General features: G+C 36.5%; 2 protein-coding genes across 4 annotated transcripts in view; one reads left to right on the forward strand and one right to left on the reverse strand.

Annotated features, from left to right (window-relative positions):
- NAA16 (N-alpha-acetyltransferase 16, NatA auxiliary subunit) overlaps positions 1–20347 on the forward strand; it is a 366631-nt gene that overhangs the window by 187999 nt on the left and 158285 nt on the right. The window lies entirely within an intron of this gene.
- The window catches only part of VWA8 (von Willebrand factor A domain containing 8), a 174965-nt gene that overhangs the window by 76247 nt on the left and 78371 nt on the right, over positions 1–20347 (reverse strand). For all 3 annotated transcript variants that reach the window (XM_052705551.1, XM_052705550.1, XM_052705552.1), the window contains one exon: positions 13842–13918. In XM_052705551.1, coding sequence (XP_052561511.1) covers positions 13842–13918 — 77 coding nt within the window. The remainder of the gene's footprint in view (positions 1–13841; positions 13919–20347) is intronic.

The raw sequence follows: 20347 nt of genomic DNA on the forward strand, positions 1-20347 counted from the left end.
CTGGAGGCATTCAAGGCCAGGCTGGATGTGGCTCTGGGCAGCCTGGTCTGCTGGTTGGTGACCCTGCACACAGCAGGGGGTTGAAACTAGATGAGCATTGTGGTCCTTTTCAACCCAGGCCATTCTGTGATTCTATGAACAATTTTCAATAGCAACTGCTACATTTTACATCACAAACAGTGTGAGCTCTTAGATGGGACAGAGGCTATGATAACAAAATATTTTCCTTTTGGGATTCTATTTTTTTTTCAGTCACTCAATCAATTTTTACAGTTTCACAATTCTTACACAGTTAATCAAAATCTGCGATGATAATATTCCTTAGTTTTCATTATAATAATCAATTTCAATCTCTACTGAATGTACAGATAAAAGAACTGTTGCAGTTCAGAATTGTCCAGCAACATGTATCACCACACTGGATTTACCCATATACCTTATGTCATAGGTGCGAGATTCGATGCAACAAAAATCTCTTACCTTTCACAACCACGCAATACAGCAAGTGTTTGCTTAAGCTAGGCTGACTCACTGTTCCAAATATCCACCTTAGTTCAATCTTTAATTTTCTAACACCTTGCAAAAAACCCAACAATATACTGATAAGCTCCATGGGTACAGGATATCAAACACAGTACTGTTTGCAGTAAAATATTAAATGGCCAGCTTCCAATTACAACTCAGAGCTGACAGCATAACACGCAAATTTCCTTTATTTGAAACTGCTGTCAGCAGGCTTTCTGTCCCTAACAACTGATACTTTCTTGTTTGGCTTTACTCATGACTGATTTATCCCAATGCCTCCTACACACTACAATAAGGAACAGGGTAGAAGCAGAGCTTTCTTATTATTTGCCTGCTCATCTGAACTTTAATCCAGGAGAGGAAATGTAGAAGAGGTGATGCTACCTCTATTTTGTTCAAATCCATCAACTTACAAACTGTAAAACTCCACCAAAACACGGTTATATTCATATTGTGTAATATGAAACAAATCCAACTCTACATGCATTTTTAAAATCACTGAAATAAGCTGTAGAACTAAACCTTTTTCTCAGAAATCCTGTCATGGAAATAAAAGCAAAGCTTCTATCAATTATCCTTCCTCTTTGCCCATTTCTACACAGGGCAAAAAAAATAACAGATCATACAAAAAGAGCAACAAACCAATGTTTCTTGAACACATTACTTAGGGACTAAGTTCTCAGAATGCACATATCAGACTACCTCCAGCAACAGTTGATATTTCTGGTTCAAGCTTAAATAGCTGCAGATGTTATCACATATAAACCAAACCCCCCAGCCCATGAAGGCACAGTCACAGGTTGCTTATTAGATAGAAATAATTCACAGAACAACACGGTATTAAATTTAGGAGAATAAAAGATGACTTCCCAGGGTGTTATGGATGGGGACTGGTGCCATGAGAAGGAAAGACACAAATGTAAAATCGTGGGGTTTTTCTGCATCACAAAACATCATGTATTTTGTTTTTGCAGAGCTTGTGAATGCTCTGGCTCTGCACAGGTAACTCACAGCTCCCAGATACAGAACACTAACTTGTGATTACTACCAGATTGCATAAATCATTTGGACGATCTCAGTTTTTAGAGAAGACAAAATAATGATAACTCTGGTGGGAATGCTAAAGGAGTTTACGTGTTTACTTAAGGGCTGGTATGAAAGCTGCATCGATCAATAAAAACTGTAGAAGGAATCAAGATCAAGGAACAATTGACATGTCAACATCCTAAATCCAATTTCCAACTATTTTTTTTCTGTGGTTATTTATCTATCTTATCACTTTTCTTCTGCTTTCTTGTTATTCAGGCCTAATTCTTTAAGGAAATATTCCAGGAGGTTTTCAGTGTATTCTATAAGCTAAGTATACAGTCAAACATTAATTCTGTTGGTTTGGTGATGTAAGTGAGCACAATTCTGAACTGATGTTACATTCAGTACATAAGAATGATGTTGTTATGGGTACCACAGATAAGTACTCCTTTCAGAATTGCAAGCTATGCAATTAGATGACATTATTTTCTGTTTTCCAGAAACTAACTAAACAGAGTAAAAAACAACTACAAATACTTTTTTGTCTTAGGCTTTTTTTCTTGAATTTCTGCTTTGTAATGACCTTTATAAATGGAAAGACACTGGAAGACAATAACAAATATATGTTACATCTGAAATATTTCTGAACAACGTGGCATGCAGATTTTCTGAAGTGTAAATTATGTCTGGCACTCAAAACATTTGAGTGCAGAATTTCATTCCCACAGCAGAGATCTAAAAACTATTTCATGTTTACCTATTAATATTAGCATCTAAGTATTAACTAGGCTCTAACAAAGACAAGAATACAAAACCCTCATAATTTCATCACACCTGGCACCCAAGATGAAAATAGTTCTGACACACAGAGGCAAAACTGTGGGAATATACAAGTGGATGAGAAAAGCTGTCTGACATACTGTCAATCCTGTTCAACTGAATTAATTTAGTTTCCCCTGAATGTAAAAGAAAAAATACGAAAAGCTCACAAATGTCTTTCATAAGAACATGTTATTATCATGGAAACTCTTCTCAGAAACTCTACACTAAAAAAACAAAAAAATAAAAATACCTGGTACCTAAACTCAGCAACTCTTCTGACAGTACCAATCCATTCGTAGCAGCACTTCTGGGACTTCTTTTGATGTTTATTTTTTTGTTGTTGTTGGCTCACATCTCTGTCTCTTATTTACTCTTTGTTACTGGTGCATTCTATAGCCCAAAGGCAGCTTTTTCTGAGATCTATAAATTTACTCAATACACACCAGTCTTTGACAGCTACTATTCCTTTGACAGCAATACCTTCTCTCCAGGGGAGAGCTACGAAATGCATCAGGAGAAATTTCTATTGACCACAGAAAACAAGGGCAGAGCAGATGTGAGGTAAGTGACAATCCTGCTGGACCTTGACCCATCCTCACAAAGCAATGCAAGCTACAGAGGGATGCTCTTCCTGCAATATACTTGTGTTTGCTATTGTGGTGCTCTTGCCTGAAGGAAAAGCAAACTTCTGATTTGAACAGAGGCCAGCCAGATGGCAGTGACTATGGATGACAGCATATTTTAAAAATTATTTCCATTTAAATTAATAACATATATATGTTATTACATATATCTACAAGTCTTCACTACAAAAGTGAATCAAAACTACTGTCCACCCAGGTTATACACAATTTCTTACTGCTAACAAGGCTTATAATTCAAATACCTCAATCAGAGTAGAAAAGACTCCATTCTGTCCCTGTCAAGTTACAATATTTATCCAAATCTTCTTAAACAACAGTTGAAAAATAACTCCAAAGAGAGGAGAGGAACTGCAAACCATACCTACTTTGCCATTTAAAATAAAATTCTCCTCTACACAAATTCAATGAGTTCTGCATTTCTTTTGCATAAACAGTTCTATCAGTAGACCTTGACATAGGGCAGGATGGGAGAGGTGGAAAGGTGGAAAGCAATTAAATGTCCAGACATTTTGAATATCCACTGGTGAGAAAGAGGAGTTGAAACTAGACAAAAGAAGAAGTTAGGCAGCAATGAGAACGATGTTTTTCTATTTAAAATTCATGTTAGTTTATCTTAAGGAACAGATGGCTGAAATATGTTTCTTTAGAAAAATTACATCAACGCAGGGAATTCTTCATTAAAAATGTTAATGCTGTCCATACAACAAATCTGCAAAAGTTCACTGCATGTGCTGACATTTGTCCTTCCCAAAACATCAAGGTGTGAATGCCAAAACAGGGTTTGATCCACTCCATAACCAACATGTTGTCTTCTAACTTAAGAAAAGCCAAATGCACTGTGCTGCTTTACTGTACAACATGATTCACCAGGGAAGCTTCTGCTCAAATGCAGGACTCAGCATCAGGACCTCACTTAACATTACAAACCTCAGTTTTCACTGTAATTACTACATTGTGGCAAGCCTGAAAAAAGCTGCCCTGGCTTTTTGTGTGTTTACCGAGGCTGACAGAGTAAGAGAATATCTTATAAGTAACCTTGTATTTTTAGGGTTCATAGTAACAAACATTGATAAACCAGATTGGCCTTTGTCTTATTCCCCAAGTTAAACTTCACAGTGGTTGAAAGGAAAAATCAAACACCCAGAACATACGCTATAATAATTGTTCTTCACATCTGGGAGCTGTATACATCTATCTAATTATCTACATAAACAGATGTACATATAACTCCTTGATTACATTCCAATCAGAATATATCCAGCTGGTGTGACCTAATTTCAAGAGTATTTGAAAAATAATTAAGCCAAGAGCCATGTGAAGTTGTTAATTGCTAAGTTAATCCACTCATGGACTATCCTGATGAAAAGCAGGCAATCTGCGCGACTCTGACATTTACAAATAAACTTCTCTAGCCAACCTATTATACACGGTATCATTGCATGACACAACCACTATGCTCAGGAAATTCTGAAATGCCTAAAAAGTCAAACAGCTTTCGTATTTCTCTCTTAAAATGACAGTGTAAAGCCTTTTTGACTTTCCCTACGTGTATGGATAATTATATCTCTACATTTCTTCTGCTAAGACCATTGTAACTACTCAGCAAGACAGATGCTTGTTTAAAATCCAAACAATTATTTGGAATATAAAGGTGCTTATTACTCAGTATAACTGTGGGTGGCAGAACAAAGGCCAAAGGCAATTACATGTTTGATTCAGGTTATATGCTTAAATCAAGTTACAAAATCCATCTTTTAAAACAAGATGCAACACTTGCACATAATGTGTTCCAACATGAGAAATTCGCTCAAATTGCAAAATCCACAAATGAAGAAATACGACATCCTACAGCTCCCCTGATTGCATATAAGAATACCTTTCACTGAGTAAACAGCTAGAAACTGCTACTTTACCTTTAGATGAAAATGAAACAACTTGGTTTTCTAACCTAAGTTATTTCTCCACAGCAGCCACCCAGCAGGATACTGAAGCTGAATTGAATTCCTACAAAAAGATAAATGAAGTAGCTCTCTAATACCTGAAATGTGACAATAGCAGAGCTGGTCAGACAGTTTATAAAAAGCTAACACTGGAAAGAAGAGACCACTAGCTTATGTGAACTTCTGCAAGCTTTCATTACAATGTACTGGATACTAGCTAGCACACTGAATGCCTCACAGCATAAACTTCCACAACAGCAATATGTCCTTATTACTTATTTTCAAACTAAGGCTGTATGAAAAATAAAGGATGCACTGTAAGTTTACTTTGTTAAAATGAGAAGAAAATATTCTAGACATACACATTGTAAAAATTCAGGACTTGAAGTCAAGCAGAGCAAATTAGCCAGCTTTTTTGTGTGCATATAAGACACACACACACACGCATTTTCACTGAGCTCAATGGATTCCTCTAACAAACCACTGAAGCTTAAGAGCAATTTGTCTACAGACATAACTTCTCTGTGGTTATTCACTTTGAAAAACAGACCTGCAGAGCTGCACTGTCATTTAAATCGTCTTACACAGTCCTGTCTTCTTTCAAAGGTAATTCTGGGATCAAGTGCGCTATAGCTCTACAGTATTAGGTATCTATAGCTTGAGTAGCAACATCTCGAGTGAAATAAGTAATTCCTTCTTGCAAAAACTTTTTCTAATTACAATTTAAAAATCCGAAGTCAATAAAGCTCAAAGGGTAGATTTAAATGATCTCAGAAGGGGAAACAGGTAATTAGATTTTATACTGATTACATGTGCTGGAAAAGAGAGAAAGAAAATTAACATCAAAAGATTAATGCACAGTTTGTAGTAAGTATTGCTTGTAGGGACGCTATACGCTCATTTTCCTACCCCAAACCTCTCAATTAATTTGATTGTTAAAGATCACAGCAAAATTACCTTTATTTTGAAAAGGATAACGTATGTAAACTCATGTAATTTTTGGAAGAAAAGATTACTGTGATTTATTATGGAATTAGAAAAAGCCAGGATGTAGCAGATACTTAAAGTGAACCTTGTACCACACTTTCAAATCATCAGTCACATGAACAAACACAGTGACTTTGACAGGAAGATGCAACATCATATGGAAATTCTTTGAAATAAAATGTAACATGGAGATAACCAGAACAAGGTAGTGCATGATCATCTAAAATAGCAGCAAGATTAACAAATAGAATTTTTATAGGAATTAGTATTCTAAGACAACAATCGCAAAGAAAGTCAAAATGCTTTAGATGAGGCCTATATTAATGATAAGAAAGGAGACAAAAAAGCTTTCTGAACACAGAGAACTATGCATAGTATGGCTAACTTAAGGGCATGAACTGCAAAGCAAGCACTACGTTTTATAAAAGCTTTTTTCTTTTTTATCAAAGCTAAAGAAGGGAACGTCATAAATTCTCTTGTATCACAAAAAGGCATCAAACCATATCAAGCAGCTTCAACTTTTCAGACATTACAAGAACAACTCTTCTGCACCAAAAAACTTTCCTCTTTTTTGTTACACGATATAAAGATTTGTATTCTCTTTTTGCACAAAAAATGGTTTAAGATGAATGTTTTCTTGATACACAGAAAGAGAATGCTTGAACTACTTGGTTCACATCTCCTGTAGACTCACTGAAGCACCGAGAAGCAGAAAAACCATCATAATCCATCAATAAATTATTGATGTAGACTGCACTGCAGGATGCTCATCAAAAGCTTCTGTTTTTGTAAATGACCACAACATTCTTACCCAATTAAACGACTGCAATTCTACAAACACAAGATGTCAGAGTAGAGGTTGACAAGTTTTACTTACCATGACATCAGCTGCCACCTGTGTGTAGTAGCTCAGAGGAAATCTAGCTCTCCCACTAGCTGAGAGCAACCAATTTCCCATAGCAATTGAAAGGACTGATAGTTTTCAATTCTGAAAGCTTTTAATTGAGTAAAGGACTGCCTGTGGCACACACTGCAGAGATGGAGATGGTGAGCTGCAATTGTGTTTCCCATGGCTGATCAATGTGGAAACAGCATGAAGCCAACAAACATCTCAGAGAAATTTCTGCTTGTTATTTACATTCATATCATAACAATAAACAAATGTTCTACAAGTTATCAAACTTAATGACATTACAAAAAATATTCCTATTTTTCTTGTTCCAAAAACGATTTGAAACTGCTTCTTAATTTCCTCAGCTTTTAACAGTTCTTTCGCACAGACATATTTGCACAAAAGCCAAGGACCTTTTTAATGGACTCCCTGCATGGAACATCACTGCCGGATCATCCAATTTTATGAAGATAAATTAATTTTTTACTTTAATTTTTTTCCTACTGAACAATTTTGATTTAACCGAAAATAAGAACTCACTGGTGTCCTCTATCTTCTGGCTTGCAAAAGTTGTTGGTACATAACAGAATCAGAGTGCTTGAAGTTGGAAAGGGCCTCTGGAGGTCAGCTAATCCAACACATGTTGCTCAAGCAGGGTCACCTAGAGCAGTTTGCCAAGGACTATGTGCCCAAGGCTTTTGAGAATCTCAGAACATCAACAAATGCAATGCATACCAAACTTTACAAAGAAGTACTGACACATAATAATGTCAATTATGCTGTCCTGAACCAAATCCACTGTGCTGCTTGGAACACAGGCCTTCTTTACACATTCAAATTTTCTTCAAGGTACTACACAGAGAAATAGGCTTTTGTTTGTTTGCTAGTAGAGCAGTTTGAAGCACAACACAAGATGTCAGATAATTTCGTAAGGCTCCTACTGCCAGCTGCTCCTTTTGGCTACATAATATAAAACCAATCCAACACCAACAGAACAGAGATGGCAGCTTTCAGAAGTCGTACAGCATCAAATCTTAGAGTCGACACTACATAATCTCCACAGAATTTCTCCAGTTCTATTTAGCTGTCTAAAATGAAATTTCAGGAGCAATAAACCTAGAGAATGATTTATTTGCCAATATTTTCCCTTTTTAAAATCATTATGTTTAAGACTAGGAGATTACTTAATGAATACTAAGAACAGATAAAATTATATGACTCCAGAAACTTGATGTATTCAAATGTCTTCAGCATGTAAAAATAATCCATTATTTATTCTAAAAGAAACCAATGTGAACTGTAGGTCACTGAATTTTTTCCCTTCCTAGGCAGAACATCACCTTTTGAAAACCTTTTTTTTATTTTTGCAGTCTCTTCACAATCCAAACACAATCAAACAAAAAACTCTGAGCCATAAATCAAGTCTGCGTTGGAAACAAAAGGGAAAATATTGTGTTTATATAATACCAGTCCACACAAAAATAGGAACTCCAAGAAGAAATCATTGTCATTTTAACTTAAAAAAACAGCCTGATGGTGAGACTGAATTCCAAACAGACGCATAATTGTTTAAATGGCAGATAAAGGATATCGTCAATCTGGCAAAACCATTCTTTACATGCAATTAGTTACTAATTTGATGGTGAGAGGGGTAAAATTAACTTTTTTTCTTCATCAAAGGAGCCAACAGTTTTAAGTCTACAGCACTTTTGTTCTGAGGCTTTTACACAGGAGAGGTGTGAGTTTGTATTTTATGTACTACTCTCTCATTAGTGATAAAAAAGATTTTATAACCTGAATAGGGCACATATTCTTGCCTAAGTCTTTTCTAAGGCTTTACTGTTGTTTTTGTTGTTGTTTTTTTTTCATTTGCTTTGTATTTTCCTTCTGTGGAATCTTCTTTCAAGAAACTTTAAAAGAAGATGTTATCAGTTCTAATGAAAAACTTTTTTCCTGATTCAGTGAAACCTGTTTTACAGATCCACAATTTGTACAAAGTTTGGTTTCACATTCTTCTGAAGAACCACAGGTGATTCCTTTCCATGTGACTCACACAAGGGACTACAAAAGTAGTAATGGCAAGGTCCATAAAATTATGAGCTTTTCCAGGTTTCACACATTTAGGAATAAAGCAAGTATTCAATGCTCTGTTACATTTATTTGGAGGACATAAAAGTTTGTAATAAAGTCATCCAATATTGCATCTAATTTCTAAACAGATCTCTGCTCGGCCTGCAGCTGCCTCAGATTTTCACCTTCCCAGCAGCATCATGAAGGTGAATGCATCATTCAAGGCGAAAGCAGAAAGATCTTAAAGATTAACATTAGGCAAAATAATGCTGTTGTATGTTTCATAATGTGAAGCCAGTATCGTGGCCACAGTCATCCCTCACAAATAAACAAAATTTGAGGGTTTATCTCCCAGAAGTTATTCTTAAAAGAAAGGGATCAATTGGGAAATCTCAGTAGGTGAAACTTCTGATTCAGCATGGAAAAGAAGCAAGATGCTTTGTAAGTGCAACCCTAGACAGAGGCTATGCAGACCCTAACCCAAACTGTCAGTTTCAGATGGAGTCCTATAAACCCAGCCATATATGATAAAAGAGATCTGCCTTTTTGCAGTTATTCTTTTTTGTGTCCTGATCAACTTCTTATATTAGGAAGCATGTAAGCAAGGGCAGTCAACTTTCTGAATAATTTATAAGCAAGCATTTTTCTTAATTTCTTTCCTTATTAAATTTTAATCACAGCTTTATTTCAGTTATTTTATGTTTAGTTTCTTGATCCCAAAATAATTTATAAAACTTAAAGTTAAGTAAAGTCTAGTGTGTTGGTTTTCAGGTTGGCTTTTTTTCCAAGAATTGCTTGGAAACAGAAGTGCTCAGTTACTAACAGGCCAACCTGCTATCAGGGTGGTTCCAAAGAATGTTTATCAACAGGGTGGTGTACATATATATATATATATACACACATATGTATGTGTGACTGAATATATATGTATATATATTACTCTCTAAACATGTCTGTATATATATACACACACATAGATGTATATAAATATATGTAAATTATACTCAAGAAAAGAAAATCTCTCAATGAGGTAAGCAAGCCTAAGAGAAAGATTTATAATCTCCATAAACAATCTAATTCTTAAGGTCAGACTGACCCTTACATATGAATCAGTGATAAAGCAAGTAAATACAGATGTTAGAAAAGATGCTTAAGGAAAAACACTCTCTTTTCTGTCTACTATCTCCTCTCACCATCTTCCAGTGACACTAATTCTGAGGTTAAAGATACTAATTTTGAGGTTTGAAAATTACCCCTTCTATCAGCTCATTGACCAAAAGAAGCACACTTGCCAAGTGAATCTTTTGGAATACTGGAAGTTTTAGATCAGAACTTATATAGAATTGATTGGGTTGGAATGGACCTTTAAGACCATCCAGTTGCAACCCTCTGCTGTGGACAGGGCTGCCACCCACCAGCTCAGGCTGCCCAGGGCCCCATCCAACCCGGTCTTGAATGCCAGCAGGGATGGTGCCCCCACGGCTTCTTTGGGCAACCTGCTCCCATGCCTCCCCACCCTTTAGGTAAAGAATTTCTTCCTAACATCTAACCTCATTTCCCCCCCTTTAAATTATACAGCCATTCCCTCTTGTCCCATCACTGTCTGCCCATGCAGAAAGTTGGTCTCCCTCCTGTTTGTAAGCTTCCTTTAAGTACTGGAACGTCACAACGAGGTCTCCCTGAAGCCTTCTCTTCTCCAGGCTGAACAAGCCCAGCTCTCTCTTCACAGGAGAGGTGCTCTAGCCCTTTCATCATCTTTGTGGATCTCCTCTGGACTCACTCCACTATCCCTACAACCTTTCTGTGCTGGGGGTCCCAGGCCTGGACACAGCACCCCAGAAGGAGCCTCACAAGGTCTGAGTAGAGGGGGACAATCCCCTCCCTTTCTCTGCTGGCCACCCCTCTGTTGACGTAGCTCAGGATAAAGTTGGTTTTCCAGGCTGCAAGTGCACACTGCTGGCTCATGTCAAACTTTTTGTCCACCAAGGCCCCCAAGTCCTTCTCTGCTCTCAAGGAGTTCCTTTCTCAGTTTGTACTCACACCTGGGATTACCCTGACCCAAGTGCAACAGCGTGTATGTGGATGCTGCACTATACTATCAAGAAAGTTAAAAAAAAAAAAAAGAGAAAAAAAAAGAAAATACAAACTAAATGAAACCAAAAAACACCCCTTCCCAAAACAATCAAAATCAAAACATATTTGAATAGCATATCTAGTTATTTTATTTCTACTGGCAAAAGGTGCAAGGGGTGAGATCTTTTATAAATGACACCTACAGTGACTATACTGCATAACACAGTGTGTTACGTTACATGGCTGCATGTTTATCCCTTATTTACATCACAAGCCATTGAATGTAAATATTTCTGGAATGTCTTCATGGGTTTGATACTTAAACTTAATTAAAATTCAGTTTTGAAAAATGGCAATAACATTAACAAATTGCTTAGATATCAGGAAATTTCATCCAGGATCACCTTCACTTACTTTTGCCTGTTATTTATTTGCTTCTTTATTTACTACGTAATGATACATGTTATTAAAGACCCTCATTACATTAATTTTAAAGCTCTTACAGTTTTCTCCACTCCGACAATTTCTCCAACCTTTGTTAGAGTCATCAGCAAGGCTATTTCTTACCTAAGGATTTATATCTACATACTCCAGAACATAACAGATGCTATTCAATTGCAAGGCATACTGTTCAGCTGAGACAGCAATTCCATTTTAGAATTATTGTAAGTACATGTTTTATAGCTAATCATAGAAAGTGACACTTGACATGGGCATGTTTGAGAACTGGTGATGTCATCAGCCATCTTCCTACAGATTTGATACCTCACTGGAAACTCAGAGCCTCAGGATATGCAGCTGACAGCTGCATGCTCATTTCTAGAAAGAGTTGTTACAGCAATCTAAAGAGAGTCTTCAACCTAAATTCCAAGAACTAATGATGAGCAATGTCAGATACATTTCTGAAAGGGTCAAGAATTCCCATCTTCACCAGGTACTGAATTCCCTTCAATTTTTATTTAATGTATTGCATTTTTTCCTTGAAAAGAAAAACAATAATATTCTTCTTTCCCTTGAAATGTTGTCAACTAAAATGCATGCTTACAACATTCAATTGCTCTAGAGTTATAACTCAGGTATATGAGCACCATTTAAAGTATTAAATTTAGAAATAATTTCCTGCTAGCACAGTTAATGGTTCTGATGCCAGCTACCTACAGAATCTACAGAAACATCCAGATGAAGTGTACAATCTAGCATATTTCCTATAAAGCATTTATATGCTGTAAGTAAGCTCCTAACTGTATTTCCCCTACAAAATGTCTAAAATTGTAATAGTAAAATGTTTTGAGGGCAAACTTTTTCCTATTTTGTTTTATAATCCAAAAGTGTGGCTAACAATATCATAATCCTTTTATAAAGGTTTTATAAAGTTTACCAAGGTACCATATAGACTAAGATCCTCACAAGGTATCAGAATGCCACCCAGGAAGTAGAAATTTCTGGTTTCTCCATACTCTGGAATTGTTCTTCTAGAACTGCTCAGGTTCATCATTTGTTATTTCTATCTATCTCTTAAACACTGTAAAACAATAAGCAACCTTGTAAGAGTCTATAGCAAAGGCACCTTATCTTTCTGGAGATACATAATCTAGAATGTTGTACCTAATACATTCTATGGGTCCATTGTTATCCCAAACATCTTTTTTTATACAGCACTCCCCTGAGTTATCTCAATATTAATTTATGCTGTTCTTCTTGACCACACCTCACTACAAATTTTCAAAGGTCACATACACGGAGTGATAGGAATACTGTAGCACTTCGTTAATCCAAATGAGATGTGCAAAAAGTGATTATATGTGAAAAGGAGGGGATGTCTATTTCAGGCAGAGATGATGACATGAAAGTTAATGCAAAGCTCAGAGTAGCAGGTCACAAAAGTAGTATTTAGAAAAGCAATGATTTAGAATTTAGAAAGTAGTATTTAGAAAAGCATACTTTAAGAGAAAAAGTATGTAAGCAAACAGCAGTAGAAAAGTGATGAGGTAGAGTTATCCTAGCATCAGGAACACAAGGATAAGATATTTGAAGACAAAAAGCTAGAGGAGAAGAGAGAGAAAATGCTAAAGAGACCATGCTGTTAAAGGGCTAAATACCAAAGATGATCATTTTTATTAATTATTTAAAGAACACTGGTTGTAGAAAGAGTAATAAAGCTAGGAAGTTCAAGAGAGAAAGGTAAATAGTAGGAATGAAGCAGAAATACAATGCAATTCAACTGAAAATAATTCTTCCATACCTATTCAGTCTTTGTTTCAATTTACTGATCCACATGCCATAAAGAGCAGGCAGACAAATTGGTATTAAATCAGTACACAATCATAATTTGTTGTTTATTTCAGCTTTTGAATAGTTCTCAACTGGTTTGTTGTACTGAAAATCTTTTCTTAGCTTGCAGAAAAAAATATCTTTTCCTAATCTAAACATGCTTATAGATGACAAATACATGTGCTTAGTAGGAATGACAAAGAAAAAAACAAATACTTAAGAGTATTTCTTATCTTATGAATGATACATTCCAGTAAGAGCCTTTGAAATTCTTCCCTCACACAGTACCTCATGCTTAAGGAAATCTCTCCAGAAATGATAATATAGTAGGACTTTCTTAGTTTGACATCAGTAAACTCCAAGCTTTACTTCCTGTTATGCTAAGCAAAGCGATTCCACTAGATTCCTGGACCCTCTCATCAGCCTTACTGCTTATGCCTACAAAAGGGATACATTTCTGTGGTCTGTGTGGCACCCAAAATAATGGAGTATTTATTCAAACAATAAGAGCAAATTAAACTTCAGAAATGCGAGTTTTAAAACGTGCAAAATCAGACTGCAAAGTATGAAAATGTAACAAGTTCTTACCTGTGCAGCTGTAAGTACTCTCTGGGCCTGTTTAAAAGGTGAAGGAATCTGTCAACAATCTTGTTCTTCCCAACACCCTGCAGCAAATAAATGTAACACAAAGACATTATTATAACATGAAGACACAATTAAGAGTGATAAAATTTCATTTAAGAGTTTTTATGACACATTTAAAAGTTAAAAAAAAAAATGTAACTTTCTAAAGCTGTTCAAATACTCTCCAAATTTCTTTATAAGCAAATACAATTTCAATTCACATAAAAGAGCTCTGACTGCAATTCAATATTATTTTACATATGTATGTATTTGCAAAACCATTATCTGTTTTACTGGAGTAATCAGAAAAAGGATTGATTCCCTAGAATTATATCACCATTATATCAAGTGTGAATCACTTTAACTATCTCCATTTGTTTATAAGCCTCGCGTTTCACAAAGGTATTGCAAACCTCTGAATACCACAAAGTTAGCTTGCACTAAGGATGAAAAGGTAATTTTTGTGGCCATAGGAAACACACTGCATTTATCTCTTAGACGTCACCTTTGTTAATATTTGCTAATCACCTTCCACTGGGCATTAGAAAAAAGGCCCAGAGAATCAGAATTGGGTTGGAAATTAATTGATCTACAACACTGCTATACTACAGAAGCTCTACATTAGCAAAGTGTGCAGAACAGTGACAGTGAGCTTATGGAGTGAATGAGATGTAGCAAACACCACTTCGTCCTCTGTACAAGTGTTTCAGGAGCTGGCACTTCACCCCTGCCCTGGCTTGTTTGCATGGAAGGAAGTATGCTGAAGGTATAAGGTGTGCTGCTGGAACACATTCCAAGTCAGTCTCATCCTAAGGGAATCCAGGTCATATGTTCCTTGACATGTACCAAACTGCACTAATGAGCTTCAGTTAAAAAAATCTTATTCCTCCTGTAAGAAAGTGGAAAGGGAAATCCCTGCCAAGGGAAAAAAAGGAACAAGACGAATGAGCAGAAAGAAAAGTTCAGTTGTAAACCTGCCAAGAACAGTTTGAGAAGATTCCGTCCCTCTACCGAGATTCACACTGACTTCGTGAATGCATCATTAGTCCATGCCACTGTAAACTAAAGCAGATAAATATAACCCACAGACAGATTAAAGAGATTAGATTAAACCAACTTGAGACCAGCTAATCTGTTTCACTTGGCACTGAAACAGAATAGGAGCATTCATAACTGTGAGTTATACATTTACGACTAAATTCTATCTCAAAGATGGCAACTGACAGTTGCAGAATTGCAACACTGAAGCTTCTCAAAAAGCGACCACAGGCTCATATGGCTGCATTTATGAGAATAGAGAATCACACACATATGTGTAGAAGTTGAAACCACGAAAGGAAAGTTCTCAGCACAAGAGCAGAGGAAAAAAAAATACAGCAGAATTGACAGAAATAGAACTACCCTACTGTAGACTCAACTGGAACATAGGAAAGCTAAGTCAAATCAGTGATCTGCTCACGCCTTCTCATGAATCTTCCTCCATCTGGTCCTTCAGAAGAATCTACAGCTTCATGCATAGCTGTAATAAGAAACTACAACACAATACTTGTCACTAGATATTGCTGAAAATTGTCACCTGAAACACAGTTCTCCACCGCTTTGAAAAACGGGATGACACCGTGATGTCAGTTCTTCTAGAAACTCAGAGATGTGGAAACACACAACTTCAGGAACTACATCAGAAGCATCAAAACTAACCAGAAACAGGCTAAGAATCCTCTAGTAGTGCACATGGACAGTTTTATTCTCTTATTCTTGCAGTCAGATAGTTAAAGTCATAAATAGGTGAATAAGTGGGTATTCCTCTAATGTCAAGATCACATACCCATACTGAAAGCAGCTGCTTTTTCTTTTATGAAGAGAGCTAAAGAAAACTGGGCAGACGCCTGCATGGTTTTCTGTACCTATTCCTAGTGGTTTGCACATCTTTATCTCTGCAGATGGAGACTCTAGACAGCTACTGCAAGTACAAAGATGAAGAAACAGATCAATATATCGAATCAGTGTAAGGCATACTCACAACTAAACAAAATGGTTACCATAATTTAAAAAAAAAAGAACTTCCATGCACATTAATGTATGGTCTGTGGATTCTTCAAATCATACTTGAAAATAATATTTTCACACCTACAAAATGACAGCTAACTTCCCTCCCTTTCCCACAGGAAGAGAACACGCATAGCTGGTTTTGCACAGTTCTATCCATGCTGTTGTCACCAAGGTTATTAACAGGAATGCAGCTCACTTCTGAATGGATGTTCAGAAGACACAAGCCTGGTGGGGGACCACCATGGAGGAAGGCAGAGAGCACTCTTAGCCAAGCAGCACAGTGAAGTCAGTGGGAGTTGTGCCATCACCACACCGCACCCTTTCCTTGTTTGTGTTTGGGCCTCTCACCAGATTCCATACGCACCTGCTTTCATTCCATTTTAAGGATACCTTGATTCTAGAACATAATACATTTTTAAAAGGTGCATGCATTATTCAAAAGGCATTCCCACCACATTTTAGCTATTATAAACACATTAACATTGCCCAATTTCTAGACTGAACTTCTTCAGAGAGTACATGATGTGCCTTCTTAGAGGTTGTGGTGTACCACAGAAAATCCTTGGTTGGCAACAGCAGCTAGAGCAAAGTTCAAGTGAAAGCTCCTCGATTCTCTTCCTCCACATTCTTACTTCATGACATGTTGCCATTTCTCTTTGTCTCCTTTACCCCATGACATATTAGAGAGTAAGGAAGACTCCAAAGATATTTAGAGGGCTCTTTTACACCATTAAAAACTGCAGAAAAGAAGAGCTCGGGGGAGTTCTTTCCTTAAATACTACTCGTTAGCACAAGGCCAAGGAAACCAGGTTTATTTCAAACTCACTGGAACCTCATGGGAAAAATACATCTGGTGGTCTTTCTCCTTCAGGTAAATATGAAGAGTGGAAAAGGCTATTTCATTTTAGGAAAAAACTTCTGAAATGAGTTACTGGCATGATCGTAATGGCAACAAAATTACCCTCCTTTCTTTTCAAACGATATGCAGTGCCAAGGAGCAACCCACACTGCGTGCAGTCAGCTATGAAGGAATCAGAACTACACGTGTCGCAGGAACACAGTAAAATGCTGGTGATCTCGGGTCAAATTCAGAATGCAATCTCACATAATTTGCAATTACTGCAGCCTAATGTAACATTCCAACACTTTATAACACTTTCTGTGTGTTATATATAGACATACTATTGCAGTTACTTAATGTATCAGGAATATGAAAATATGCTAACCAGAGGAAAAAAAGCATCTTTGTTGGTGTTTCAGCTAAACTGAATAAAAGCATTTCAGAAAGCAAGTTACAGGCAATTTTTCTTCTGTCAGACATATGGGACAAGTGAAATAGGAAAATGGTAGGTAAGTATCTATGCTAATGAATAACAAAAAGGAGATTATGCAATTAGAAGGCAAAACAAACCCTTAGTTAAAAATTCTCCTGACACTGTAAACACTTGTTGCCAAGGATAAAATGACTTAATCTTCAAGCAGTAACTGTAGTTTCAAATATAAACAAGGTTTTTACAGGTCCCGGGAGGTGTTTTGCAATTCAGGATGCAGCTATTACAGTAGTGGGACAAAATTCTCCCCTGCATAGTCCAACTTATGTTAATAAAATTAGAGTCCAAGAGAATTGTGCCCATGTTTTTTAAATTAACAGTTTGCCTCTTAGGAAAAATAAATCTAAAAATGCTGCCTCATTTTCATTTCCTTTTAAATAATTTGCTGGTCGTAACCAAAGCAGTTAAAGACCAGTGATGTCCATCAGCAGAAGCAATGCAATCACAGCTTTTGCGTTTCAGCACGCAACCATCCTGCACAGCTTAAATCACCTTCAGCAGAGCACCTGTCTCATTACTGAAGGACAAAACAATTTTTTAAAACTAGGGAGAAAAACAGTTTGCTACTGTTCATCTTGGCCCATAACAACATTTTGTAATCTTAAAGTCGCATTATTAGGGGAAAAAAAAGGACAAAACCTTTTTATTAAATTTTGACACGGAATATAAAGAATCCTCATGTAAAAGTCCTCAGTTTGTTACTAGATATACAATAATCATATTGATAGCATCATTGTCACAGAAGCTTATGGTTTTTCACTTTCCCAAATGAAGAAAATGAGGACGCTTTTGCTAATGAATGGTTTCTAACACTGGGCTTGGCACTGAACCATCTTCCATGTCTGTAACTTGCCTGCATCTGCCAACAAAAACATTTGCAAGAGTGCAAGCATTTTGATTGAGGCTGCTATTTTTACACCAGAGGACATAAAACCAGAACCATAGTTCTGATTTAAATTAAAAAATAGAGAGAAAAAGTTCTATCACCAGAGCAACAAGCAGCACCTACACAGCTCTCTCAAATACTCCTGGTGTTATAAGCTTCGCTTGGAATAAATGTGAATAAATCAGCAGTGATTACGTCTTGCCCCAAGTGTGATCTATATGTTGGTCACAGCGGAGCATTGCACATGAGCACCTTCTAGTTTATGAGCTCATTATTTTATTACAAATTCAGAAGCTGGGACAAACAACAACAACAACAGAAGATTAACAAATTAAAATTTCACCATTATCAAAAGTCATGAATTGAACGTTTTGGATACATTCCCAACTACAAATGTAGGCAAGCTTGCAGATATCTTACTTTTTTTTCCTGGATTTAGTACAAAAATCCACTCAGTGCCCTACTGGGGCACCGTTGTACTTGTATTTTCAGTGATGTGAGATACTGTGAGTTCTGCAGAGGGGAAGATATGAAAAAATCAAAATAAAAAGAACTGTGGTAGATAAATCCTGAAGAAAATCAATTAGTTGATTCTTTTTCTATTCTGATCCTTCACAACATAACTTGCAAAGGCAGAAAGTGATAATTTAAGCAGACAGACATTTAAAGAGAATGCATGTTCACATATGTGCGTGACTGTAGAAGTAAAAGACAAATATTTTCTGAGTTTTCCGGAACTGTCACAAAAAATTCCTTAGGCAAAAATTTCCACAACAGTTTGCCCAATTTAGCTCATTTAGAGCTCTGTTTTGTTCGTGTTCAAAGGACAGGAATAAAGTTGCTTTAGGATAGCACGTTTTTGCCTTGCAGAGGAAGTTGTCCACCTTTACAAGTCGAAGCAAGTAAAAATTTCTTCTAGAGGAGTTAAGATGCTAAGCATTCGGTATTTTAAGTTTTGTTGGTGACTGATAATGTTATATGCTCTCAGTATCTATTTAATCCAATTTCACAAAGATATAAGAATAACATTACCCTAGATGGAACGATCTATTAAAGCACATTCTTTTAAGCATTTTTAAGAAAGCCTCAATCATTTGTCTCACTAAATTCTTCAAGGTAACGAGAGTCCATTTACATTCATGTCTGACTTGAAGAAAAGCAGAAAACAAGATCTAATCATGTTAATTTATTTCCTTGACTTGCAAAGTTTTCTCTCCTCATACAACGGAGAATTAGTGGGGAGCCACTCTGAACAAGTACAAAGGCAAAGTCAAAATCCAAATTTTCACACCATCAACGAAGAAGCACAAAATGTAATTGCTCCTAGTATTCAACAGTAATTGAAACAGTAACTTACGGCATTTCTTATTATTCTTATTATCAACTTGGTGGTTTCTTTTTATACTGGTAACAGATATTTCAAGAAGAGTCTGGCAAATACCAAATCCATGAAAAAGATAAACATTGGTAATGAAGAGAACTACAAGACAAAAGAACAGCTGGGAGTTCTGGAAAGAAGAAAGCAATAAGAAGATGACTAATAGGGAATGGTCTGGATGAACACTGAGGCTGTACTGATGTACACCATATTTTCCTCTGTCTACTCTTAAGGAAGACTGACAGAGGATATTCCTCAGCTTTGGTAATGTCCATACAATAGTGACAGTAATATTTTCTCAGATACTTCATTCCTATGACCTATCCTTGGTACAAGAATGGTACAAGGCCTACAGCAGTTGATCTAATTGCACAAGGCAAAGCACTGTGCCAAAGCTGGTGGGGTGCAATCAAACAGAAGGGCAGAAGGTGCCTCAGATGTACATACAAATATTATCTGTATCTACTGAGATGAATTTTTAAAAGTGTCTATTATTTAACAGACACATTATGGAATGGATAAGGGTTAATGAGGCATTAACCTTAGGGATTATGTGCAGTTCTCAAGGCATGGCAGAACTCCAGGGCCTGATACAAGCTGCATCTGTCATGCTACACAGAATCGCAATTGGGTTGTTTTAGGTTAACCCACCGTAGATCATACTAAAAGTGTATTGTATAGATATTTATATAATACATTCACATCTATAACATTTACACTTTATGTATACAGTTAATAAAATAGAGTAACTATAAGGGCCAAAATAAACACAATTTGTTATGAAATACCTTTAGCATGAAAACTGTGCCCTGAGAGCAGAAATATT

The sequence above is a fragment of the Tympanuchus pallidicinctus genome, unplaced genomic scaffold, assembly GCF_026119805.1.
Source record: "Tympanuchus pallidicinctus isolate F22 unplaced genomic scaffold, pur_lepc_1.0 scaffold6, whole genome shotgun sequence".
NCBI classification, from domain to species: domain Eukaryota; kingdom Metazoa; phylum Chordata; class Aves; order Galliformes; family Phasianidae; genus Tympanuchus; species Tympanuchus pallidicinctus.